The sequence below is a fragment of the Oncorhynchus mykiss genome, chromosome 31 (genome assembly GCF_013265735.2).
Source record: "Oncorhynchus mykiss isolate Arlee chromosome 31, USDA_OmykA_1.1, whole genome shotgun sequence".
In the NCBI taxonomy this organism is placed as follows: domain Eukaryota; kingdom Metazoa; phylum Chordata; class Actinopteri; order Salmoniformes; family Salmonidae; genus Oncorhynchus; species Oncorhynchus mykiss.
The window spans coordinates 38,350,168-38,377,493 of record NC_050571.1 but is presented as its reverse complement, the minus strand read 5'-3'; the positions used below and the strand labels follow the sequence as shown (position 1 = coordinate 38,377,493).

Genomic DNA, 27,326 nt, shown 5'->3' with positions numbered 1-27,326 from the left:
AAACTTCCTTTAACACTGACGTTTTTCACTTATCTCTTACACCACTTTAAAAGCCACTTCAGTTGAATCCTCCAATTAACAGCCCCACATTCATATCCCACCAAATCCTGACTGATCTGTCAAGTCAGCAATTAAAGGTTTTTCAGGGGTCAATGGGAGAGCATCGTTAAGGCAGTCCGATCACTGTCGATTTGTGGCACCAAACCTAATCCTTTTAGTTGAAGACACTGCCAGCCGGCCATTGATGTGGCCTCCACGGGTGCAACCTGACTCATCAAATCCGATTTGTATCACACGCTAACTACGGTAATCTTGCCCTAAGTGGCTGCGCTGTACTGTAAAACCCACCCGCGCTTTTGCTACAACTAGATTAAAAATATCCAATGCTGTTGGCTAAGAATGTACATGTATATATTGGTGATGAAATGTTAAATCATTGAAGGACAAATTCTAACTTGAGATCTGTAAATGTTTTACATTGACGCATCATTTCTTAAGTGTTTCTTGACTCTACCATTACTCACAAACAGCATTTTCGAACAGAGGAGATTCCTCCCAGAGTCTCTCAAGGGTATGTCCATTGTCAGGCTTGTGGCAGTTAACTGACAGGTCTTGACAGCAGTTGGGCTTTGGAAGTCAGAATAAGTTTAAAAGCAGTCTCTCTGCTCTGGTTTAGCATAGAATGGTTTTGATTGTTGCCCCAAAAAACAGAGGTTTGTGCTCAGACAAACGAAAATCACACTATTATTACAGTGCTGTGTCCACTCGCTATGCTTTCCAACCAAGTTTCTACTTCATATCTCTGTTGTTTTGGAGGGAAACATTCAATGGACACTTACTTAGGGGTAATCAGTTTAGGAAAGATAACTGTAACACAGATTTCGGGAATTGTATGCTGTAATCCCAACAATGTAGTGCAGTTGCTATTGTGTAGTGTGATGCCAGTTTGTGTTCTATATATATATACACACAGTACCAGTCAAATGTTTCGACACACCTACTCATTCAAGGTTTTTTTTAAATTTATTTTTTACTATTCAAAGGACAGATTTCCACTGGTCTGATGTCCGTTGCTCGTGTTTCTTGCCAAAAGCAAGTCCCTTCTTGGTATTAGTAGTGGATTCTTTGCAGCAATTCGACCATTAAGGCCTGATTCACGCAGGCCTTGAGATGTTTGTGTTACTTGAACTCTGTGAAGCATTTATTTGGCCTTCAATCTGAGGGGCAGATAACTCAAATGAACTTATCCTCTGCAGCAGAGGTAACTCTGGGTCTTCCTTTCCTGTGGCGGTCATCATGAGCGCCAGTTTCATCATAGCGTTAGATGGTTTTTGCGACTGCGCTTGAAGAAACTTTCAAAGTTCTTGAAATTTTCCGAATTGATTGACCTTCATGTCTTAAATTGCAATCCATCACTACTTTATCTGTGCTTATTTCAGCTGTTCTTGCCATAATATGGAATTGGTCTTTTACCAAATAGCCCTTCTGTGTACCACACCTACCTTGTCAAAACACAACTGATTGGCTCAAACACATTAAGAAGGAAAGAATTTACTTTTATCAATGCACACCTGTTAATTTAAATGCATTCCAGGTGACTACCTCATGAAGCTGGCTGAGAGATGGCCAATAGTGTGCAAAGCTGCCATCAAGGCAAAGGGTGGCTAGAATCTAAAATCTATTTGTTTAACACGTTTTTGGACACTACATGATTCCAAATGTGTTATTTCATAGTTTTGATGTCTTCACTATTATTAAACAATGTAGAAAATAGTAAAACTAAAAATGAATGAGTACCTGTGTCCAAACCTTTGACTGGTACTGTATACAGTTGAAGTCGGAAGTTTACATACACCTTAGCCTCCAACAGCTCTTAAATGCAAGTATCTATCTAAATGCATGCTCTTCAACCGATCGCTGCCCGCACCTGCCCGCCCGTCTAGCATCACTACTCTGGATGGTTCTGACTTAGAAGATGTGGACAACTACAAATACCTAGGTGTCTGGTTAGACTGTAAACTCTCCATCCAGACTCACATTAGCATCTCCAATCCAAAATGAAATCTAGAATCGGCTTCCTATTTTGCAACAAAGCATCCTTCACTCATGCTGCCAAACGTACCCTCGTAAAACTGACCATCCTACCGATTCTCGACTACGTCGATGTCATTTACAAAATTGCCTCCAACACTCTATTCAACAAATTGGATGCAGTCTATCACAGTGCAATCCGTTTTGTCACCAAAGCCCCATATACTACCCACCACTGCGACCTGTACGCTCTCGTTGGCTGGCCCTCGCTTCATACTCGTCGCCAAACCCACTGGCTCCAGGTCATCTACAAGTCTTTGCTAGGTGAAGCCCTACCTTATCCCAGCTCACTGGTCACCATAGCAGCAGCCACAGCATGTGCTCCAGCAGGTATATCTCATTGGTCACCCCCAACGCCAATTCCTCCTTTGGCCGCCTTTCCTTCCAGTTCTCTGCTGCCAATGACTGGAACAAACTGCAAAAATCACTGAAGCTGGAGACTCATATCTCACTCACTAGCTTTAAGCACCAGCTGTCAGAGCAACTCACAGAACACTGCACCTGCACAGGGACTGCGGTTGAGAATTAGCCGGCTGGCTAAAAGCGGCACTTTTACTGAAACGTTGATTAATGTGCACTGTCCCTGTAAAAATAACATGAACTCAACTCAACCTGTACATAGCCCATCTGTAAATAGCCCAACCAACCACCTCATCCCCATACTGTTTTTATTTATTTATCTTGCTCCTTTGCACCCCAGTATCTCTACTTGCACATTCATCTTCTGCACATCTATCAATCCAGTGTTTAATTGGTATATTGTAATTACTTCGCCACCATGGCCTATTTATTGCCTTGCCTCCCTTATCTTACCTTATTTGCTCACACTGTATAAAGAGGCACTGAGTTTGAAGGTAGGCCTTGAAATACATCCACAGATACACCTCCAATTGACTCAAATGATGTCAATTAGCTTATCAGAAGCTTTTAAAGACATGACATCATTTTAGGGAATTTTCTAAGCTGTTTAAAGGCACAGTCAACTTAGTGTATGTAAACTTTTGACCCACTGGAATTGGGATACAGTGAATTTTAAGCAATTGTTGGAAAAATGACTTGTGTCATGCACAAAGTAGATGTCCTAACCGACTTACCAAAACTATAGTTTGTTTACATTTTTTTTTAAGTGGTTGAAAAACAAGTTTTAATAGTACGCAAGTATAAACACCATGGGAACACGCAGCCGCCATACCGCGTCCTAGAGATGAACGTACTTTGGTATGAAAAGTGCAAATCAATCCCAGAACAACAGCAAAGGACCTTGTGAAGATGCTGGAGGAAACGGGTGCAAAAGTATCTATTTTCACAATAAAATGAGTCCTACATCGACATAACCTGTAAGGCCGCTCAGCATGGAAGTAGCCACTGCTCTAAAACCGTGATTAAAAAAAGCAAACTACGGTTTGCAACTGCACATGGGGACGAAGATCGTGCTTTTTGGAGAGCTATCCTCCTGGTCTGATGAAACAAAAATAGAACTGTTTGGCTATAATGACCATCATTATGTTTGGAGGAAAAAGGGGGAGGCTTGCAAGCCGAAGAACACCATCACAACCGTGAAGCACGGGGTGGCAGCATCATGTTGTGGAGGTGTTTTGCTGCAGGAGGGAGTGGTGGACTTCACAAAATAGATGGCATCATGAGACAGGAAAAGTATGTGGATATATTGAAGCAACATCTCAAGACATCTTGTGGGCAGAACTGAAAAAGCGTGTGCGAGCAAGGAGGCCTACAAACCTGACTCAGTTACACCAGTTCTGTCAAGAGGAATGGGCCAAAATTCACCCAACTTCTTGATGGAAGCTTGTGGAAGGCTACCCAAAACGTTTGACCCAAGTTAAACAATTTAAAGGCAATGCTACCAGATACTAATTCAGTGTATGTAAACTTCTGACCCACTGGGAATGTGATGAAAGAAATACAATCAAAATACAATCAAAAATACAATCAATCACTCTCTCTACTATTATTCTGACATTTCACATTCTTAAAATAAAGTGGTGATCGTAACTAACCTAAAACAGGGATGTTTTACAAGGATTAAATGTCAGGAATTGTGAAAAACTGAGTTTAAATGTATTTGGCTAAGGTGTATGTAAACTTCCAAATTCAACTGTATGTATTAACCTTATGTATTCTGAGTGTATTCTTGTATGCAAAGCTTGATTGTGTAAATTCTGCATTTCTTCAGTTTGTACAAACTGTGAGCAAGAATGAACAATTCCAAAGTCGCTCGTTCCCTCGTTCACTATTTAGAAAATATCCATGTGAACTAAAAATAGGATATGATGACAATGTTTTTCATAATTTCTCAGCAAATCCTAGCCCAATGGCAGGCAGGAATCTCGCTTTAAGTAGGCCTACATATATTCTACAATTAAATAATGAAACAATGAAAAGAATTAAACATGAAGTAGCAAGTTAAGCTACATTGCCATATACCTAATATGTTGACCTTTAAGTTATTGTTTAGGCTACACTAAAATGCGTGAGCTTTTAATTAATAGTAGCCTATAGGCCTAATAGATACAAATATAGAAGAGGCTCAGAGGTAGCGTAAAGGCTTAATACTAGGTAGGTCTATTGATTGCACATACATGAAAGGGATGTCATTATTTAGACTAATAATCTAAATATAATATAATTTGCTGTTTAAAAAAAATAGAATTTATCCTTGCTTCGCTTGTTTATAACATTGTTAACTTTTTAGGGTATTTATATTCAACGATCAAGTTTTCAGAAGTCACAGAGACATATAAACATCTTCAATCTATGTTTAGAGAGTGTCTGTGTGTAAAGTGACATGGGAGGGAAAATGGTGACCTAACGACGCACTGAGCTATTCTAGATTACGAGCGATTTCAAGTGCAACGTTAATAAAGACGGATTTGGGAAACGGCTCGGAAATTTTAAGACGCTATTACATAGTTTTCACGATTAACTTAGCTTGAAGATGCTTTAGAAAACTGGGCCCAGGACAGGAGGACACTAGAGTGTTGAGGCAACATCTGCTAGCTCAGTAAACTGTGCCCAGAGCAGGTAGGCACAGACAGTGGAAGGGGAACTTGCTCTGTGAGATTGAGTGCTAAGGAGTAATCTATTAAATTGAGTCATTACCCTAACTGCAGAGGGAGACTTGTGTGTTCAGCCCTAATTGATTAGATGTCTGCATCTCCCTGTGAAGACTGTCCAGACCCGTACTCCCATACACCCCAAGCATGTCATCTCATTTCAGCTTGTTAGACGTTCATAGTTCATAATGGGTAATTGAGTTTGGAGGTCACCACAGATATTCACTTTATAACAGCCAAAGATGTTAGTATGATGTGAATGATGTGTGACTCAATAGAAGTAAAAAGGATATTCACATGCAAGCATGTTTTCAAAGGTTGACTTTAGCCAAGCTGTTGTAAATTTTTCCAGATCGGATATACCAGTTAGTGGTTATAAACTCTGGTCCTGGAGAGCTACAGGGAGTGCAGGCTTATGTCCAGCCCAGCACCTACACAATTAAACCAATGCGTAGCAATCAAGATAACAAATCTAAAATATAGTGTGTACGTAAAATTGATATAGGTTCAGAACGTTTGTGAAACAGCACAGTTAAAAATATATGACAAATGGAAATCAAACTGGATGGACATCAGAAATAGAGGGGAGAGGTTTAGGGTAGAGGAAGGACAAGGCTAAAATCAAACAAAATATAACTATTGTAAAATAGATTGTGTCCGTAAAATGTATATAGTATGTATAAGTTGGAAGTAGAAACCTAAGTATTGTTGTTTGTTAGTTTTCTCCAATTAGGGGAGTGGTGGTAGGGTTAGCGGAAAATAATAAAGGAAAATATATTTTAAAAGGTGTGTGTGTGTGTATGTATATATGTGTATATATATTTATGTGTGTATATATATGTATGTATGTATTTTAAAATATCCATTAAAATAACATCAAATTGATCCGAAATACAGTGTAGACATTATTAATGTTGTAAATGACTATTGTAGCTGGAAACGGCAGATTTTTAATGGAATATCTACATAGCGTACAGAGAGCCCCATTATCAGCAACCGTCACTCCTGTGTTCCAATGGCACGTTGTGTTAGCTAATCCAAGTTTATCATTTTAAAAGGCTAATTGATCATTAGAAAAACATTTTGCAATTATGTTAGCACAGCTGAAAACTGTTGTGCCTGATTAAATAAGCAATACAACTGGCCTTCTTTAGACTAGTTGAGTATCTGGAGCATCAGTATTTGTGGGTTCGATTACAGGCTCAAAAATGGCCAGAAACAAAGCACTTTCTTCTGAAACTCGTCAGTCTATTCTTGTTCTGGGAAATGAAGGCTATTCCATGCGAGAAATTGCCAAGAAACTGAAGATCTCGTACAACGCTGTGTACTACTACTTATATTTCTCTCACCAACTTTAAAGATCAGCTATCTGAGCAGCTAAACGATCGCTGCAGCTGTACATAGTCCATCTGTAAATAGCCCACCCAATCTACCTACCTCATCCTCATACTGTTTTTATTTACTTTTCTGCGGTTTTGCACACCTGTCACGCCCTGACCTGAGATATCTGTTTTCTTTATATTTTGGTTAGGTCAGGGTGTGACTAGGGTGGGTATGCTAGTTTTTGTATTGTCTAGGGTTTTTGTAGGTCTAGGTGATTTGTATGTCTATAGTGGCCTGATATGGTTCCCAATCAGAGGCAGCTGTTTACCGTTGTCTCTGATCGGGGATCATATTTAGGTAGCCATTTCCCTTGGGATCTTGTCTATGTGTAGTTGCCTGTCAGCACTCATTTGTATGGCGTCACGTTTCATTTTGTTAGTTTGTTCAGTGTTCATTCAGTTAAATAAAGAATGTACGCATACCACGCTGCACCTTGGTCCGATCCTTATAACGAAAGTGACAGAAGATCCCACCACAAACGGGCCAGGAGGAGCAGACATCATGGACATGGGATGAGATTTTGGACGTTAAAGGATCCTGGACGTGGGAGGAAATCATGGCTGGAAAAGATTGGCTACCATGGAAGCAGATGAAGATAACACGGCTAGCACGGAAGCCCGAGAGGCAGCTCCCAAAAATGTTTTTGGGGGGGACACATGGGGAGAATCGCTGAGTCAGGTTGGAAACCTGAGCCAACTCATCGTGCTTACCATGGGGAGCGTGTGACTGGTCAGACACCGTGTTACACAGTGATGCGCATGGTGTCTCCAGTTCGCATTCATAGCCCGGTGCGCTCTATTCCAGCTCCTCTCATTTGCCGGGCTAGAATGGGCATCCAGCCAGGAGGGATGGTGCCAGCTCAGTGCTCCTGGTCTCCAGTACACTTCCTTGGACCAGGATATCCTGCGCCGCCTCTGCGTACTGTGTCTCCGGTGCGTCTGCACAGCCCAGTGCGTCCTGTGCCAGTGCCCTGCATTTTCAGGGTGAAAATAAACATCCAGCCAGGACAGGGTTGTGCCAGCTCTACGCTCCAGACCTCCAGTGCGCCTCCACAGTCCAGTACGTCCTGTGCCTCCTCTCAGCACTCGCCCTGAGTTGCGTGTCACCAGCCCGGTACCACCAGTGTCGGCACCATGCATCAGGTCTCCAGTGCGCCTCCACAGTCCAGAGCTTCCGGCGACAGTTCCCAGTCCAGAGCTTCCGGCGACAGTTCCCAGTCCAGAGCTTCCGGCGACGTTTCACAGTCCGGAACCTCCACCGACGGTCCACAGTCCGGAACCTCCACCGACGGTCCCCAGTCCGGGGTCTTCAGTGACGTTTCCCAGTCCGGAGCCTCCGGCGATGATCTGCTGTCCGGTTCAGCGTAAAGAGGGGGGGCTGCGTCCAGCACTGGAGCCGCCACAGAGGGTAGATGCTCACCCGGACCCTCCCCTATAGGTTCAGGTTTGCGGCTGGGAGTTCGCACCTTTGGGCACCTGTTTTCTTTATATTTTGGTTAGGTCAGGGTGTGACTAGGGTGGGTACGCTAGTTTTTGTATTGTCTAGGGTTTTTGTATGTCTAGGCTTTTTGAAGGTCTAGGTGATTTGTATGTCTATGGTGGCCTGATATGGTTCCCAATCAGAGGCAGCTGTTTATCGTTGTCTCTGATTGGGGATCATATTTAGGTAGCCATTTCCCTTTGGTGTTTGTGCGATCTTGTCTATGTGTAGTTGCCAGTGAGCACTCGTTTGGATAGCTTCACAATTCGTTTTGTTATTTTGTTAGTTTGTTCAGTGTTCATTCAGTCAAATAAAGAATGTATGCATACCACGCTACGCCTTAGTCTGATCCTTATAACGAACGTGACAACACCAGTATCTATACTTGCACATTATCATCTGCTCATTTATCACTTCAGTGTTAATCATAAATTGTAATTATGCTACTATGGCCTATTTATTGCCTACCTCCTCATGCCTTTTGCACACACTGTATATAGACTTTCTTTTTTTCTACTGTGTCATTGACTTGTTTATTGTCTTATTGGCTTGTTTATTGTTTATTCCATGTGTAACTCTGTGTTGTTGTCTGTGTCACACTGCTTTGCTTTATCTTGTCCAGGTCACAGTTGTAAATGTGACAGTTTATTTAACCAATTTGGTTAAATAAAGGTGAAATAAAATAAGAATAAAAATAAACTACTCCCTTCACAGATCAGTGCAAAAAATCAGTGCAAAGTGGCTCTAAACAGAATAGAAAGAAAGTGATGGTTTGAAAAAGCCTACATAACCAACCCATAAAGTAAAATGTTACATCTATATATGGCCAGCTATGTAAACTTTAACATTGATTTATCCTGCAAAAGATGTTGTTCACTTGGTAACATATATTTTTGAATTCTTCTAATGGGGAAAGTGGCTCTAATCAGAATAGAAAGAGGAGTGGGAAGCCCTGGTGCACAACTGAGCAAGAGGACAAGTACATTAGAGTGTCTAGTTTGAGAAACAGACACCTCACAAGTCCTCAACTGGCAGCTTCGTTAAATAGTATCCACAAAACACCAGTCTCAACGTCAACAGTGAAGAGGCAACTCCGGGATGCTGACCTTCTAGGCAGAGTTCCTCTGTCCAGTGTCTGTGTTATTTTGCCACCATCTTAATCTTTTATTTTTATTGGCCAGTCTGAGATATGGCTTTTTCTTTGCAACTCTGCCTAGAAGGCCAGCATCCCGGAGTCGGGAAGTTATTTTAATGGACTAAAAATGTGTTTTTCTTTCAAAAACAAGGACATTTCTAAGTGACCTCAAACGTTTTAACAGTATTGTATATACCTGTATATTTACTTACAAAAGTTTTTTACAGGTAACCAATGAACCTTGACTGGCCTGGACTAGAAAAAAACGTTTATGTCCAGTATTTCAAAGCACAGCAACACAAATCACTGTGAATCATTGAAAACAAACAACAGAATCACACATTTTATATTTTCAGTATATGAATTATAGTTTACGCATTTTTATGCTTTTTAGTGCAGGCGTAGGCTGAATCTGCACCCAGGAAACAAAACAGCACAGTACATTGTGTTTTTGAGCTGGTCAGCCGTGGCCAGGATCATGAGCACCTCATAACTAATGATAGATAGGAACCATAAAATATGTCAGTGCTATGCCGGCTCCAGCGATCTGTACTGTATAACCTTCAGCAGTTACACTAGGAGAGGGTAGACCCTATGAAGTATATTTAGCTGTCCCAATTAACTGGCCTCATTTCCTGCTCCACGAGTGTGGCTTTTTAGAGTGTCGTTTTTTCCCTTTTCAGCCACTTGATTTGAGAAGCAGACTGTTGGAATGTGTTAATATCACGATCAATCATACTTGACAGATGGAAGTTCGCTCAAATGGACTGCAGCTAGGCATATAATGAAGTACAATTTTTTGAGTTGACGGGGAACTACATTTGTTTATTTAGGCCTGTTCTGTTTGATGTGGTGATGAAAAGGCCACCCCAAATCGATTGCTCCTTTTGCTATTTGAAATGAATCACACTTGTCATCTGCATTGTCCAATGTGTTGTTGCTTTTCTAAATATCCTCTACCTGTCGTTGGAATATGTTCATGTTGCCCTTTAATTGCAAGTGTTTGAGATTGAATTAGCCCCAGACAAGCAGCACTGACGAGACAAATTATTATCATCGCACACGCTAAACACACACACACAAACACACACACACACTCATCCACATCATTATCATCAGTTCAGTCCTAGCAGAATAGCTGTTAGATATAACTCTGCTCTAACACTCTGGGCCGATTTCCCGATAGTGATGGAACTTATGCTGCATTTAGACGATCGACGCAAAAGCCGCAATACCAGTCGGCATAGAAGGACAAGAAAGCAAGAAAGACGGTGACGGCAAAAGCAAGTCAGCATGACGGTATGCGCTGCTATGGTGATTTCAGTAAACAAAAAGTGCCGAACAACACCCGGTAGAAAACAACGCTACGGTATACGGCAAAAGTTAAAATATTTTAACTCTGGCGGCAATTCACGTCTTCCATGGCGGCTGACGGCATTCACCGCCAGCCACAACTGCATTTATCCTTGTGCTCTCATTCTAAACAGTAACATCCGGTTTTCTGTCTACCTTATACCATCTAAACACAGCATTAGGGCTTACGAGTGTTTTAACGATGTATACCTTTCCTTCAACGAACGAAGATGTAACAATCATTTTGCAAAACACCACACAATGAAAACGTTCACTAAGTACGTCATTGAGGCATGTGTTGATATTTAAAGGATCGAAAGGCAGGCAGCGATGCTCTCGGATCAGCTTTCTCCCTTTCAAATCTTACTTTATAAATAGAACAATTCCATTATACTGACGATGAATCAGATTCTAGAGATATATTATCAACTATGGCTGAAAATATTGAGGAGTCTTATTCTAATGCGTAGCCTACCCTAATATAATGCACCCCTAGTCAAAAAATCCAAACAATCCTATAGTACTGGCAACAGAATCTGATGGGATTGGGATTCTATTGTATTCATGTATTGGATTCCTATATATTCTACCATGCCCAGAAATCTGCTCCTTTATTCTTTGTCCCCAACGCTCAAGGCGACCAGTTTTGATAGCCTTTAGCCGCACCCTCATACTACTCCTCCTCTGTTCCGCGGGTGATGTGGAGGTAAACCCAGGCCCTGCATGTCCCCAGGCACCCTCATTTGTTGACTTCTGGGATCGAAAAAGCCTTGGTTTCATGCATGTCAACATCAGAAGCCTCCTCCCTCAGTTTGTTTTACTCACTGCTTTAGCACACTCTGCTAACCCTGATGTCCTTGCCGTGTCTGAACCCTGGCTCAGGAAGGCCACCAAAAATTCTGAGATTTCCATACCCAACTATAACATTTTCCGTCAAGATAGAACTGCCAAAGGGGGAGGAGTTAGCCTGCAAAGTAATGTCATACTTTCCAGGTCCATACCCAAACACTTCGAACTACTAATTTGAAAAATTACTCTCTCCAGAAATAAGTCTCTCACTGTTGCCGCCTGCTACCGACCCCCCTCAGCTCCCAGCTGTGCCCTGGACACCATTTGTGAATTGATCGCCCCCCATCTAGCTTCAGAGTTTGTTAGCACGCGCTCCAGCAGGTGTATCTCACTGATCGTCCCTAAAGCCAACACCTCATTTGGCCGCCTTTCGTTCCAGTTCTCTGCTGCCTGTGACTGGAACGAATTGCAAAAATCGCTGAAGTTGGAGACTTTTATCTCCCTCACCAACTTCAAACATCTGCTATCTGAGCAGCTAACCGATCGCTGCAGCTGTACATAGTCTATCGGTAAATAGCCCACCCAATTTTACCTACATCATCCCCATACGGTTTATTTATTTACCTTTCTGCTCTTTTGCACACCAATATCTCTACCTGTACATGACCATCTGATCATTTATCACTCCAGTGTTAATCTGCAGAGTTGTAATTATTCGCCTACCTCCTCATGCCTTTTGCACACAATGTATATATACTCTCATTTTTTATATACTGTGTTATTGACTTGTTAATTGTTTACTCCATGTGTAACTCTGTTGTCTGTTCACACTGCTATGCTTTATCTTGGCCAGGTCGCAGTTGCAAATGAGTACTTGTTCTCAACTAGCCTACCTGGTTAAATAAAGGTGAAATAAAAAAATAAAATAAAAAAATAGGATCCTATAAAATAAAATCATTTTGGGTAGAATCCCATATGAATCCAACAGGACTGGTTGCAAAATCTGATAGGATTTTTCTACAAGGGATACCAAAAATCATGAAAAAAGTGTTCTTGCCTATAACAATGTGTAACTCTGTTAAAGCTAGTGAGGGAGATACGAGTCTCCAGCTTCAGAGATTTTTGCAGTTCGTTCCAGTCATTGGCAGCAGAAAACTGGAAGGAAAGACGACCAAAGGAGGAATTGGCTTTGGGGTTGACCAGTGAGATATACCTGCTGGAGCTCGTGCTACGAGTGGGTGCTGCTATGGTGACCAGTGAGCTGAGATAAGGCAGGGCTGTACTTAGCAGAGATTTGTAGATAACCTGTAGCCAGTGGGTTTGGCGACGAGCATGTAGCGAGGGCCAACCAACGAGAGCGTACAGTTCGCAATGGTGGGTAGTGTATGGGGCTTTGGTGACAAAACGGATGGCACTGTGATAGACTGCATCCAGTTTGTTGAGTAGAGTGTTGGAGGCTATTTTATAGATGACATCACCGAAGTCGAGGATCGGTAGGATGGTCAGTTTTACGAGGGTATGTTTGGCAGCATGAGTGAAATATACTTTGTTGCGATATAGGAAGCCGATTCTAGATTTAATTTGTGATTGGAGATGCTTAATCTGAGTCTGGAAGGAGAGTTTACAATCTAACCAGACACCTAGGTATTTGTAGTTGTCCACGTATTCTAAGTCAGAGCCGTCCAGAGTAGTGATGCTGGACGGGCGAGCAGGTGCGGGCAGTGATCAGTTGAATAGCATGCATTTAGTTTTACTAGCGTTTACGAGCAGTTGGAGGCCACAGAAGGAGTGTTGTATGGCATTGAATCTCGTCTGGAGGTTAGGTAACACAGTGTCCAAAGAAGGGCCAGAAGTATACAGAATGGTGTCGTCAATCATAAAATATATTGAGGCAAAACTTACAGACAGTAGGCTAGTCTACATTTAGCAAAAATGGAGCTCAATTGAATGAATATGAAATGGATTTCAATACGATTTAAATATATAGGTCTACGTACCCTCTGCTGTATTTCTCTTTGTAATGCAGTCATCTCAGTTTTCATTTGATTCATCTTTTTATCCTTCACTTGTTTGTAATGACGGTATTTTTAGTCAACTTTGTTCTGAAGTTATCGGCGATCACAAAGAGACAGATAAACATCTTGATTGTGTGTTTAGTGGAGATCTTTTTGCGCAATATGAACTACAAAAAAAAGCCTCAAAGGAGACACTTGGCCTTTCTACGGGTGGTCTGAGGCAGCCGGTAAATAACAAGCGTTTTCAAGTGAAACTTTGGTAACAATGGTTTGGGGAAACCGCTTACAGATTTCTACCACTGCTCCTACGAAGGTTCTAACAATGAACTTAGCCTTAAGATGCTTTTGGGAAACCAGGCTCTGACTTGTGCAGAGAAAGCCTGAGGACTTAACTGTCGGTTGAAGATGCACTGGCACCGTCTTTTCACTTGTGTGCTCTCCAAACTCATACTAGTTGAGAGAGTTTGTTTTCACAATGAAAATAGTTGCGGTTGCGTTCACAAGTTAAAGGATATGTGTTATATCCATATGCCATACTACACTACAATAGTTGCTAGGGTTTCACCATTCCCTTACCGTTTATTGCAAGATTTAAGACATTTCCGATGTATGTTTGATACAGGCTACATTGTTCCGTTTTAATTGACCTTTTCTTACCATCCTGAGTGGACGCGATGTTTATAGTGCACATGAGCAACACACACAAGGTGGAAGCTAAGATAGTTGTTTTTTGATAAGATGTATTTGTTTGCTGTTTAGTCCTGGGAGCTTCTCAGTCTCCGTCTTGTCACTGTGAACATGTGTCATTTGATTCAGCGTGCTCCTGGCCTGTGTGCCAGAATAGGTGTGGCCAAATGTATTTACGTGCCCATTTGGGTATGCTATCCTGATTTGGGTTTTGGTAATTGTCAGGGGAGGTTGTATTGGAGCCTGTTTACTGACATTTTAAAGTCAGCAGTTTTTATTGTAAATGTATCCCATCACCAGCACTGTGCAATGAAAACCAACCACCTTTTGTATCTAATCCTGCATCCCTCCTTCTGAATCTTTGTCCTTATGACTGCTACAAGGCTTTTATGAAAAGTGGGGTTGTCACTGTTTGCAAGCTGCACACGTTCCCTGCGCTGCCCTGAGTATGTGTCACTTATCTATACTGAACAAAAATATAAATGCAACATGTGACAATTTCAACGATTTTACTGAGTTACAGTTCATATAAGGAAATCAGTCAATTGAAATAAATTCATTAGGCCCAAATCTATGGATTTCACATGACTGGGCAGGGGTGCAGCCAGTGGGAGCTAGGCCCAGCCAATTATATATATTTTTTTATTACAGACAGAAATACTCCTCAGTTTCATCAGCTGCGCGGGTGGCTGGTCTCAGACGATCCCGCAGGTGAAGAAGCCTGAGGTGAAGATCCTGGGCTGCCATTTTTACAAGTCGTCTGCAGTTGTGAGCTCAGTTGGATGTACGGCCAAATTCTCTAAAATGAAGTTGCTGGTGGCTTTGAGATTTTAGATTAGACCCTTTGCCTTGATAACAGCTTTGCACACTCTTGGCATTCTCTCAACCAGCTTCATGAGGAATGCTTTTCCAACAGTCTTGAAGGAGTTCCCACATATGCTGAGCACTTTTGGATGCTTTTCCTATACTCTGCGGTCCAACTCATCCCAAACCATCTCATTTGGGTTGAGGTCGGTGATTGTGGAGGCCAGGTCATCTGATGCCGAACTCCATCACTCTCCTTCTTGGACAAATAGCCCTTAAACAGCCTTCAGGTGTGTTGGGCCATTGTCCTGTTGAAAATCAAATAATAGTCCCACTAAGCGCAAACCATATGGGATGGCGTATCGCTGCAGAATGCTATGGTAGCAATGCTGGTTAAGTGTTCCTTGAATTCTAAATAAATCACTGACTGTGTCACAAGCAAAGCACCCCCACACCATTACCTCTCCTCCTTCATGCTTCACGGTGGGTACCACACATAGAGATCATCCATTCACCTACTCTGCGTCTCACAAAGACACAGTGTTTGGAAACAAAAATCTCAAATTTGGACTCATCAGACCAATGGACAGAGTTTCACCATTGCTCATGTTTCTTGGCCCAAGCAAGTCTCTCCTCCTTATTGGTATCCTTTAGTAGTGTTTTGGTCTGTTACCAAACAGGGATATCTTCTGTATACCACACCTACCTTGTCACAACACAACTGATTGGCTCAAACACATTAAGAAGGAAAGAAATTCCAAAAATGTACTTTTATCAAGACACACCTGTTAATTGAAATGCATTCCAGGTGACTACGTCATGTAGCTGGTTGAGAGAATGCCAAGATTGTGCAAATCTGTCATCAAGGCAAAGGGTGGCTACTTTGAAGAATCTCAAATATAAAATATATTTTGATTTGTTTTACACTTTTTTGGTTACTACAGGATTCCATATGTACTATTTTATAATTTTGATGTCTTCACTATTATTCTACAATGTAGAAAAACTCTGGAATAAGTAAGTGTGTCCAAACTTTTGACTGCTACTATATATAAAATTACCTTCATTCATATACCACCAACACATAGGTTTTGGCCAAGCAGCACTCTCTTTAATGATGTCTTGGCATGTTGGTATGTTAGCTACTACTGCACTACTGCGTTTATAGAAAGACTGATTCATCCAATGAGCCAGATAGCCAGGTTGCCAGGGAAACCAAACACTTTCCCTGTTTGCTTGCGCTGAATGTCTGAATACTGTAAGTAATGTGTGTGAAAGCTTACTCCTTCAGCGTTGTCTGTTAATATGTGCATATAAAAGGATGGAACAACAACTTTACAAACACAAAGAAAAGGGATAATGTATGGACAAATGGGGAGACATTCCATTTAATTTATAGAAAGGCATACTGTGGACAACGTGACACTTGCGTTCTGGGTTTGAGACCATATCTGTTGTCCAATGATTTGGCAGTGTTGATTAGAACAGTACATTGGTTGGTAAGAATAAGAAACGGTATCCCATTGTTAACCTATATGTCCTGTGTTACACTTCTTTCTGTTGATTCTACCAAAAATAACCCCAAGCCTTATTGGATATGATTGCAGTTACATTCAGGGCACATTGTCTCAATTATACCTGCTCAAATTGGTTTATCACGCATGCGTGATGTAGCATTCTCATTTCATTGCTATGGTGCTGTAAAGACACCAACGACATACAATTGGTCAAACCATTTAACACATATACAATATATTATTTTCATGCAGTAGTGTTCAGAATAGATCACAGCATATGGCTAGATACAAATTAAATAATATGTTCATTCCAAAGGCTAATTTTCCCTTTGTCACCATAGAGAAATACTAATCAAGTTATTATGATGTTGGATCATTACTGAAAGATGATTGCGCCATCGTGCATCAGTCATTCCACTTGCTGTGCTTTGGGTAATTTGAAGAACAACACCACCGATGTCAGGGAACGTTCAGGCGCATAAGCCTCACAGAAAGACGAACGCAACTTCAGTCTCCTCATATATCAATGGAGAGCTAGCCTGGCACCACGTTGCTATGGTAACAGTGGCGCAGACTTGGCTGCGTCGAGCTACTGAAACACTGTGAAATGGGTCGTATATGTCTCTGACATCTGATTTTTGTTGACTCCCTTTCCTACAGTACAAATACTGTACCACCCATCAACTTTAAGTTACAGCAAACCATACATGCATGTGTCGTTTTGGGTCAGTACAGGCGGATATAGTTTTGACTCTAACGTTTCAAGGACCAAATGAAAACAACCCTGACGAAGGGTCCCACTGCATTGATAAACAATTGATAAACATTGATAAACAACATAAACAACAACTGGAAATGAAGGGTGAGAAGAAGCATGCTTAGAGGGCTGTCCTCTACCCCCTCCAACCAAGCCTTTACATGCATGCCCTGTCTGCCACCGCAACTGTGGTCAAGTCGTACTAGAAGCCTTTTATTGGCTGGAGCACAATTACTTCTAGAGGCGAGCGGAAATCGAACTGTCAGATAATTTATGCACCCCCCCCCCCCCCCCCGCTCTCTCTCCAACTCCCACGCTCTCCAGTCGCTGCTTAGCCACAGAAGGAGAATAAATAGATCCTATAATAAATAGACGGGGGTGGGGGCGGTCAACTCTGAGAATGAAAGTACTGTATGTATGCACTCCAGCTCATTGTACTGGTCAGTGTGACATACAGTGCCTTGCGAAAGTATTCGGCCCCCTTGAACTTTGCGACCTTTTGCCACATTTCAGGCTTCAAACATAAAGATATAAAACTCTATTTTTTGTGAAGAATCAACAACAAGTGGGACACAATCATGAAGGGGAACGACATTTATTGGATATTTCAAACTTTTTTAACAAATCAAAAACTGAAAAATTGGGCGTGCAAAATTATTCAGCCCCCTTAAGTTAATACTTTGTAGCGCCACCTTTTGCTGTGATTACAGCTGTAAGTCGCTTGGGGTATGTCTCTATCAGTTTTGCACATCGAGAGACTGACATTTTTTCCCATTCCTCCTTGCAAAACAGCTCGAGCTCAGTGAGGTTGGATGGAGAGCATTTGTCAACAGCAGTTTTCAGTTCTTTCCACAGATTCTCGATTGGATTCAGGTCTGGACTTTGACTTGGCCATTCTAACACCTGGATATGTTTATTTTTGAACCATTCCATTGTAGATTTTGCTTTATGTTTTGGATCATTGTCTTGTTGGAGGACAAATCTCCGTCCCAGTCTCAGGTCTTTTGCAGACTCCATCAGGTTTTCTTCCAGAATGGTCTTGTATTTGGCTCCATCCATCTTCCCATCAATTTTAACCATCTTCCCTGTCCCTGCTGAAGAAAAGCAGGTCCAAACCATGATGCTGCCACCACCATGTTTGACAGTGGGGATGGTGTGTTCAGGGTGATGAGTTGTGTTGCTTTTACGCCAAACATAACGTCTTGCATTGTTGCCAAAAAGTTCAATTTTGGTTTCATCTGACCAGAGCACCTTCTTCCACATGTTTGGTGTGTCTCCCAGGTGGCTTGTGGCAAACTTTAAGCAACACTTTTTATGGATATCTTTAAGAAATGGCTTTCTTCTTGCCACTCTTCCATAAAGGCCAGATTTGTGCAATATGCGACTGATTGTTGTCCTATGGACAGAGTCTCCCACCTCAGCTGTAGATCTCTGCAGTTCATCCAGAGTGATCATGGGCCTCTTGGCTGCATCTCTGATCAGTCTTCTCCTTGTATGAGCTGAAAGTTTAGAGGGACGACCAGGTCTTGGTAGATTTGCAGTGGTCTGATACTCCTTCCATTTCAATATTATCGCTTGCACAGTGCTCCTTGGGATGTTTAAAGCTTGGGAAATATTTTTGTCTGCAAATCCGGCTTTAAACTTCTTCACAACAGTATCTCGGACCTGCCTGGTGTGTTCCTTGTTCTTCATGATGCTCTCTGCGCTTTTAACGGACCTCTGAGACTATCACAGTGCAGGTGCATTTATACGGAGACTTGATTACACACAGGTGGATTGTATTTATCATCATTAGTCATTTAGGTCAACATTGGATCATTCAGAGATCCTCACTGAACTTCTGGAGAGAGTTTGCTGCACTGAAAGTAAAGGGGCTGAATAATTTTGCACGCCCAATTTTTCAGTTTTTGATTTGTTAAAAAATTTGAAGTATGAAAGTATGAAAGTTTGAAATATCCAATAAATGTCGTTCCACTTCATGATTGTGTCCCACTTGTTGTTGATTCTTCACAAAAAAATACAGTTTTATATCTTTATGTTTGAAGCCTGAAATGTGGCAAAAGGTCGCAAAGTTAAAGGGGGCCGAATACTTTCGCAAGGCACTGTATCTTCCAGCTTCTACATGTTTCTGAAGTCTCAAACGGAGGAAATCTACAGTACCTCTTCAAGAACAGAACACACACACACTCTTTCGCTCTCTGTCGCTCTCTCTCTCACACACACACACACAGCCAGCCACCCTTTCTTCCCCTAGCAGCAGGTGCAATCAGAAATCTTTCCCCACAACTAGAGTGACAGATGCAACAGAGTTACCTGCTACCTATGGCATTGCAGGGTTCCACAGGAAAAAGAACACCCAAGGTCTCTTTAATTGAATAGGATTGAATATCACTGTCAAGTACAAGGGGAGGAGAGCAGAGTGCTGGTTAGATAAACATATCGTGACAGAGGAGACCCCCCCCCCCCCCCCTATCGATTAGACCTCTTATGGTGGTTTTGGATAGGTATGAATCATCCTGTCTCCTTTAATGGACCTTGGTTGCTCGGCTGCACACAGATTCCTTGTCTATCTCATATGTGGCATTACGTAAACCTGTTTAATAGGTTGCTTGAATAGAGAATAACACAATTCTCACAATTATTTTCTACGTCTGGCTGGGTTTCTATCTCACTGCCTCTTGCTCTGTCCATCCTCCATTGCCCACTTTCTCTGTCCATCATGATCTTTCACTCTCCTCTCTCTCTTGCGCATGCACACACACAAATATGTCAGGCTTTTTGATGAGAACAGGTAGGGGAGAGTGGGCTAAGTTGAGCCATTTTTTACATTCATCATTACTCCGCCAAGGGAAATATATTATTATTTCTAACAAAGATATTTAAATATACAGTATTTCAGGATGTTGTGTATAATCAGAATTCATGTAAGTTTTGACGTTTTGAAAACATAGCTTGTCCATAAAAAGTGGTCCCTTGGCAGAGCTTACGCCTACAAATTTCTTTACTGAATTAAATATTACCACTATCTTTTGTCTATTTTTACTTACCAAACACAATCGCTTTTGTCTTTTAATAATTTTAAGCATATTTTAACACAGGCTTAACACCTAACAACATTGTACCTGTTTTTTTTTTTTTTTTACACTTTTAACATAGGCCAGGCCCTGTTGTTACCTCATATCCCAGCGACAATGGCTTGCATTATGCCTGGGAAGAAAACATTTCTATTTGATCAACTTGCCATTGCCTCAACTTACCCCAAGGCAAACATTTTGACTATATTAGCCCACACAACTAAGAATAGGCACTTTCATGCTAAGTTTGGGGCCTCATATTGAAGATTACAGAGACCCCAACTTTGGTTTAGACACAAGCATCATGAAACCTCTAACACAATAAATGAATTTGACTTTGAAAATCAGTTTTTTGGAACCAAACCTACAACAGCGCCCCGATTCAAATCGTAATCAAAACAAAAAATTCCTCTCCATCAGAGGGGTAGTGAGCTTGGCATCTAGTGTTGCTAATGAATGTACCCCTACAGCAAATATGCCGATTAGAACAAACAGAATAAATCATATGCGTTTTCCAAATTGATCCAGCATCAAATTGACTATACAAATATTGTGTTATTGGGGCTCCCGAGTGGCGCAGCAGTCTAAGGCATTGCCTCTCAGTGCAAGAGGCCTCACTGCAGTCCCTGGTTCAGTCCCTGCATCCCTATGATGCATATGCTGTTGCTGAACCCGTAGCTATAGAATATATTTCTATGACTGAACCCACTTAAGGCATGCATTGTATTGCATATCACTCACCGTAAGTGGCTCTGAACACAAACATCTACCAACGGACTCAAATTAATATAGGGCTATGATCTGTCCACCACACTTGTACCTCTGTGCCCAAATGTGACAGAATTCGATCAGGTGAAGTGGGCAATATTAACCTGGTACTAGATTTGTTTGGTGCCGTCTTGCCGACTGGGTCCAGGCAGGACAATAAGTCCAGCATTGTTTTTACCTTGTGTCGTAGATGCTGTTCTGAAGTGTAGCTATTTATTATAATGGTGATAAGTCTCAGATGTCAAGGACGGCTGGTACACAATCATAATTGTGCTCCATCTTCTGCCTTCAGAGTCTCGAGTGGAACAGTAAATAGGTGTCGCCACAGTGCCCTTGGTGTACCGTAAGCCTAGCTACAGTTTGATTAAGGATGAGCAATAATGGACGTGCATAGGAGCCAGGCGTGTTTTTTTTAATCAGGTCCTAGATCAGATTAAAGATCATCTTTATTTGAATGAACACATCAAGATCGCATCCTGTGGGATAAGGGTGACATGATGACGTGGTGCTGAACGAGGAAGAGGGTGAAGTTGACGCTGATCGACAGTATGGTCCGTTTTCTGTTTCCACCTATACTAGTTAAGGTTAGGAATGGGGAAGGGGATGATGATTTGAGATCTGCGACTTTAACTTGAGGTACAGGTTATTACAAAACACGGCTGAGTCCTCTCACTAGTTGAACATATAGTAGCAGCCTACAAATACAAGAAAGCAATAACATCAAGCTCATTATTGTTTCGCGAATCTAACTTTCTTTGACGGACAAGTGACATACAGTGCACTGTGACTCCATATAGAGCACATCAACGTGAATAGACTTGACCTCGCTGCCTCGGAAGCGGTGAGCGGGCTAAGCAATGTGATATGAGACAAGAGGAGACGACTTAGACTAGACGTGAAGTCTTTGAACAAGTGTGTAATTGATATTTCAGCTCTGTGTAGTTTTTAGAAAGACACCCCACTTACAGTATGTGTGGATGGAGGATTATTAAAAGGAGATGTGTGTGCCAAATGGCACCCTTATCCCTATGTAGTGCACTACTTTTGGCCAGGGCCCATAGGGTTCTAGTGCACTACATTGGGAATAGGGTGACATTTCGAATGCACTCTAGGTTAAAGAGAGTATTCAGGGCAGGCTAAGGTCCACAGAGGGCTGTCTAGCCTCAATTTATGAAAGGCCCAACTTCCTAGCCTACTTAATATTTTACAGCGTCTTCTATAAAAGGGAATTTAAATGTATTTAATTAAGATTGTACAATAAACTGACCATGGAATATGCTTTCTGCATGATTCAGATTTTTTGCATTTGATCATAAGTGAACATTTAAAATGGCATGATTGCAACAAGGTAACTGCCAAAATAAAGGAAACACCAACATAAAGTGTCTTTAATAGGTCATTGGGCCACCACAACCCAGGACAGCTTCAATACACAATGGCATAGATTCTACAAGAGTCTGGAACTCTATTGGTGGGATGCAACCCCATTCTTCCACAAGAAATTCCGTCATTTGGTGTTTTGTTGATGGTGGTGGAAAACGCTGTTGCAGGCGCAGCTCCAGAATTTGTTCAAATGGTTCGAGATCTGGAGACTGAGCCGACCATGGCATATGGTTTACATCGTTTTCATGCTCATCAAACCATTCAATGACCACTCGTGGCTTGTAGATGGGGGCATTGTCATCCTATGGGGGTATTTTTGTGTCACCATTATTTTACCAGGTAAGTGGACTGAGAACACATTCTCACATACAGAAATGACCAGGGGAATAGTTACAGAGGGGAGAAGAGTGGATGAATGAGCCAATTGGAAGCCATGGTAGCCAAAACAATGACCTGACCAGCATTTCTAATACATGACCCTAAGCATGATGGGATGTTAATTACTTAATTAACTCAGAAACCACACCTGTATGGAAGCACCTGCTTTCCATATACTTTGTAGCCATCATTTACTCAAGTGTTTCTACACTGAACAAAAATCTGAACGCAACATGTAAAGTGTTGGTCCAATGTTTCATGAACTAAAACAATAGTTCCAATAAATGATCCATACGCACAAAAAGTGTATTTCTCTTTAGTTTTGTGCATAAATGTGTTTACATCCCTTTAAGTGAGCATTTCAAATTTTCAAAGACAATCCATCCACCTGACAGGTGTGGCTTATCAAGAAGCTGATTAAACAGCATGATCATTACACAGGTGCACCTGGTGCTGGGGACAATAAAAGGCCACTCTAAAAAGTTTATTTCAATTGATTGATTTTCTTATATGAACTGTAACTCAGTAAAATCTTTGAAATTATTACACTTTGCGTTTTATATTTTTGTTCCGTATATTATTTTGGCAGTTACCTGTACATCATAACGAGGTCAGATGCAGGTAAATGTAGGAAATTACAATATGATGAGTCAAATAAGGGACAATTGATGGGTTAAATCAACCATTTCTCACATGCAACATTGTATCTCTTCTAGGAGTCCCCAGAGAGGGAGTGTGGATTCTTTTGAAAGAGGTCACACACAGTGGCCGCCTCCATCCGCTCTCCTGGAGTTGGCGGCAGATCCAGAACGTACCAAATGCACTCGACGATGGCGCAATGTAGCTATGGCAGGAGTAGGTTCTCCTGGCATTGCTTTCATACATCGTAGACGTACCACTCTGGCCCAACAAGACTTTCTTGATTAAAAATGTACAAGCTCTTGTCTTTTCTTATGGTCACTATAAAAGCATATCCAACAATATCAGAGTAAAGGAATTATTATCTGACTCATTGCACAACAGGTATAGAATTGTCTGAGAAAATGTCAATTGACTTCCTTATGAATTAGCTTATCCCCACAAGGCAGACGTGTAAAGGGAAGCTTATGCCTTCAATTTGACCTGGATTCTACTGTACTTTGGGCTACGATACAGCTTGGTGATTTAGCTAATCAGAGTGTATTTCATCCCAGGGATGTCATTTGTTCTATTCATGAAAAAATGTCCCATTGACTGGATACATTGTTTCAGCTAATGTACAAGCAAAATGATCCATCTAATTTTTAATATGGCTTCTATAAATGTCTCTGTGCCCAGTTTTAATGGTGCTTTCTCATCTGAAAATGTATGTTTTCAATATGAAGGGGAATTACTGTAATGGCTTCTAATGTATAGTGTCATCTATTGTATTAAAAGAGTAGCCTATATAGTCAAACGCTTGAGAAGAGCCTCTCACTCTCTAATACTATATGTTCGCATACAGGAAACAGGGTAGCCTAGTGGTTAGAGTGTTGGACCAGTAACTGGAAGGTTGCAAGTTCAAAACCCCAAGCTGACAAGGTACAAATGTGTCGTTCTGCCCCTGAACAGGCAGTTAACCCACTGTTCCTAGGCCGTCATTGTAAATAAGAATTTGTTCTTAACTGACTTGCCTAGTTAAATAAAGGTAATAATATATGTGTGTGTGTTGACCAATTTGTCAACTAAAGGCAAGGTTATCACATATCTATCACAGGAGGTTGGGGCAGGGAGGAATAGAGTGAATGGAATGGTATCAAACACATGGAATCATGTCCTTGATATCATTCCATTCCAGCCATTACTAGAAGCCCGTCCTTTCAAACTAAGGTGCGACCAGCCACCTGTGAGATCTATTGTCCCTATTCTTTTCAAATAAATGATGACACCTATGTCCAAAGAACATGCTTTCAGCCTTTTCCCTACCGAAGAGTTTAGAAATAATTATCCTAAAAGTTACTATTTTGTAAAGTGCACATGTGCATAATAAGTGAGGCAAATGTATAAGTTACAATGATTCCACCTGCTTCTCATTTACAGTAGACTACTTACTGAATGAAGCCATATGTAACACTACTTGCATAAGAACAACCTCTGACATAACAGTTATGGGGATTGATGCTGTTGCTTAGAACCCAAGCGGTGACTGACATGTCGCTGTTCTCTTGATCCAGCATCATCAGGCATCTGACGTGTTGAGGTTCTTCAACACAACAAGCTTTTATATGGAAATTGTGGAAACGGTGATTATAATCGATGCACATGGTATAAAAGTATCCTTGAGTTTTGATATAAAATACCCCAGAGACGTTTTTCCAAACGAACTGTCGCTTGGCAACAGCAAGATGAAATGGGGAGCCCATCCATTTTAGAGCGGTGCTCATTAATAGCTCAGTGAACAGATCAAATCGAACCTATTTTTTTAAAACTATTACATATTGTCAGTTTAAATATATATATATTGTTTCAGTTGATTGTTCTCAATATATATATATATATATATATATATATATATATATATATATATATATATATATATATATATAAAGACAATATAAAAATTGTGTTGAAGAACCTAATAACATAACGAATGTGGGCCAAGAAGTGGTAGGCAATAGGCTGGTCCAGAAGGCTATGACCTCCTCTCAATACCCAGAGGGAAAAAACCTTAATGATTGAATTATTACACTTGGCCTATTTTTATCATCCACAGAACTACATGTAATGCATAGGCTACCTGATATAGATGAGTTCCTTTACTAAATACGGTTAATAAATGCCTGTTAAATATGTGGAACAATAAACTCATTTTCAATTAACGGGCGTGAATGTATTTTAACCTAGGTCATGTCAATCATAGAGATGAAAAGCTATTGCAAATGGAGACCATATTTGACAAAAGATAATAGAACTGTCTTGAATTTGATTAAAATACGTAATTACAATGGATACTCCCAGTGCCTACTTGTCATGCAAGACATTACGCGCGCCTGTGTCAATGGAGCATCACTGTGACTTACTGTTACTGTGGAAACCAACTTTACCTTGTCATTTCTCACACAAAGATGAACACTAATCCACATAAGATATTATTTTACAAACAGCCTACTTGTCCATGTCTTTCCACAACAGATGTGGTTTCACCGACTTAAATAAACTCACAAATTACGCGCTGATTGAGTGGTTCCATGCACAGTTTCTAAGTAGCCTAATTGAATCCATCAATTGATAGTTTTGCTGTGTTTTCTATTGGTATATTTGAAGGGGATGACAATTGATTTCATTGTTAACTTTGTAAAGAGACCTGACATAGGCTACATTTGTTACTTACAACAATTGGTGACAGCAAAACTGTTTGCTACTTCCAGATTGTCAATATGGGGCGTCAATCTGAATTCGGGTGTGCCGAATAGACCCATTCCTATCCGAAATGCACTGTATTCCTGATCAGCACCCCTTGGAAAGAGTCCACCTGTAATAGAAACAATTGGACATCTCAATATACTTGATATTGTTGATTTATTTGATTTAATTTGCATGACCAGCTTTCATCATGCATTGGCAAAATCACTAGCCTACTTGCGGGACCTATGTCCCCAAAAAATAGGCTATCCTTCAAATGAACGAATTTGCTTGATACATACCAATTTGTACACTTTGAGAGCCACCAAGCACCAAACCCCATAAAACAGGTAGAACGAAAACCGATAAATTCATAAACTTAGGCATTTCCATGAAAAAAAGTGCCCACGTCCACCCAATAATGGAGATATTCATTGTTTCTCAACAATAGTCTATGTTAGATCCGACACATATCGGCGACTTGATGTCAGGAAAAATGCACTGGTGAGTATTTTCTGCAGGTGTTTTTTTTAAATCGAAAACGAGGGCTCCTGCTCCAGGTCCAGCAGTGAAGGAATGCTATAATGTAAATTAACTGTCTCTTCCGGTCCTCCTCGTTGCGCTGTCCGCCTGCGAGTTGTAGATACCTCCTTTAAGCACTGGAACAATGCTCGTCTTCGCTCGGTGCGCTGGAGATCCTTTCAGCATCACGGACAAGTGACGAATGTTAATGAGAAGCGTAAAGACACGAGAGGAGCCGAGCGTGCGCTCCACTTCAGTGCCTTGCGACTCATTAGTGTGTGTGTGTGTACATGTTTGTTCAGCATGTATATAATAGATGAAATATGTGCCCTTGACTTTACATTTTTTTACCTGCTACGAGTCATGGCACACCATGAGACAATCTCATTATCTCAGGGGTTTGCTTCGTGTTGTACAAGTCATTATTTTGACGGTTCAGCCCTCACTGTATCACTCTGCACTAACATGGAAAAGTATGGCATCAATACATCTTGTATTAATTAACCTGTGTGTGCCCTGCTGATAATCAGACTCAGTCACAAAAAACAAAACAAATCATGCAGTTAAGCAAATAATAGCCATGCCAGTTTGAGTGGCATCTCACTTATTCCATGGGTAGTGTGTGCCATCCTCAAAAGCAGGTAGCTGTGCCAGCTATTGACCAACGTCTGCTTCTTAGGCCTGAAACACTGATGCATTGTTCTGTCTATGTCTCGGAGACATTTAAATTGCACTTGATGAACTAAACAAGATTCACTTT

General features: G+C 41.1%; 1 protein-coding gene across 11 annotated transcripts in view; it reads right to left on the bottom strand.

Annotated features, from left to right (window-relative positions):
- LOC100499599 (glutamate receptor 2) overlaps positions 1-26,773 on the bottom strand; it is a 70,829-nt gene extending 44,056 nt beyond the window's left edge. For 3 of the 11 annotated variants that reach the window (XR_002470691.2, XM_036969753.1, XM_021584123.2), the window contains exons 1-2: positions 26,347-26,773; positions 26,034-26,174 (exon numbers count right to left, since the gene is read on the bottom strand). Coding sequence is in view for 10 of the 11 variants with exons in the window: in XM_036969753.1 (XP_036825648.1) it covers positions 26,034-26,174; positions 26,347-26,479 (274 nt within the window). In the remaining variant the exon portion in view is untranslated. Of the gene's footprint in view, positions 1-26,033; positions 26,175-26,335 lie in introns of all 11 variants that reach the window. The other 8 variants (XM_021584120.2, XM_021584122.2, XM_036969755.1 and 5 more) reach the window with 4 other exon arrangements.
- Between the last annotated feature and the right edge of the window lie 553 nt (positions 26,774-27,326).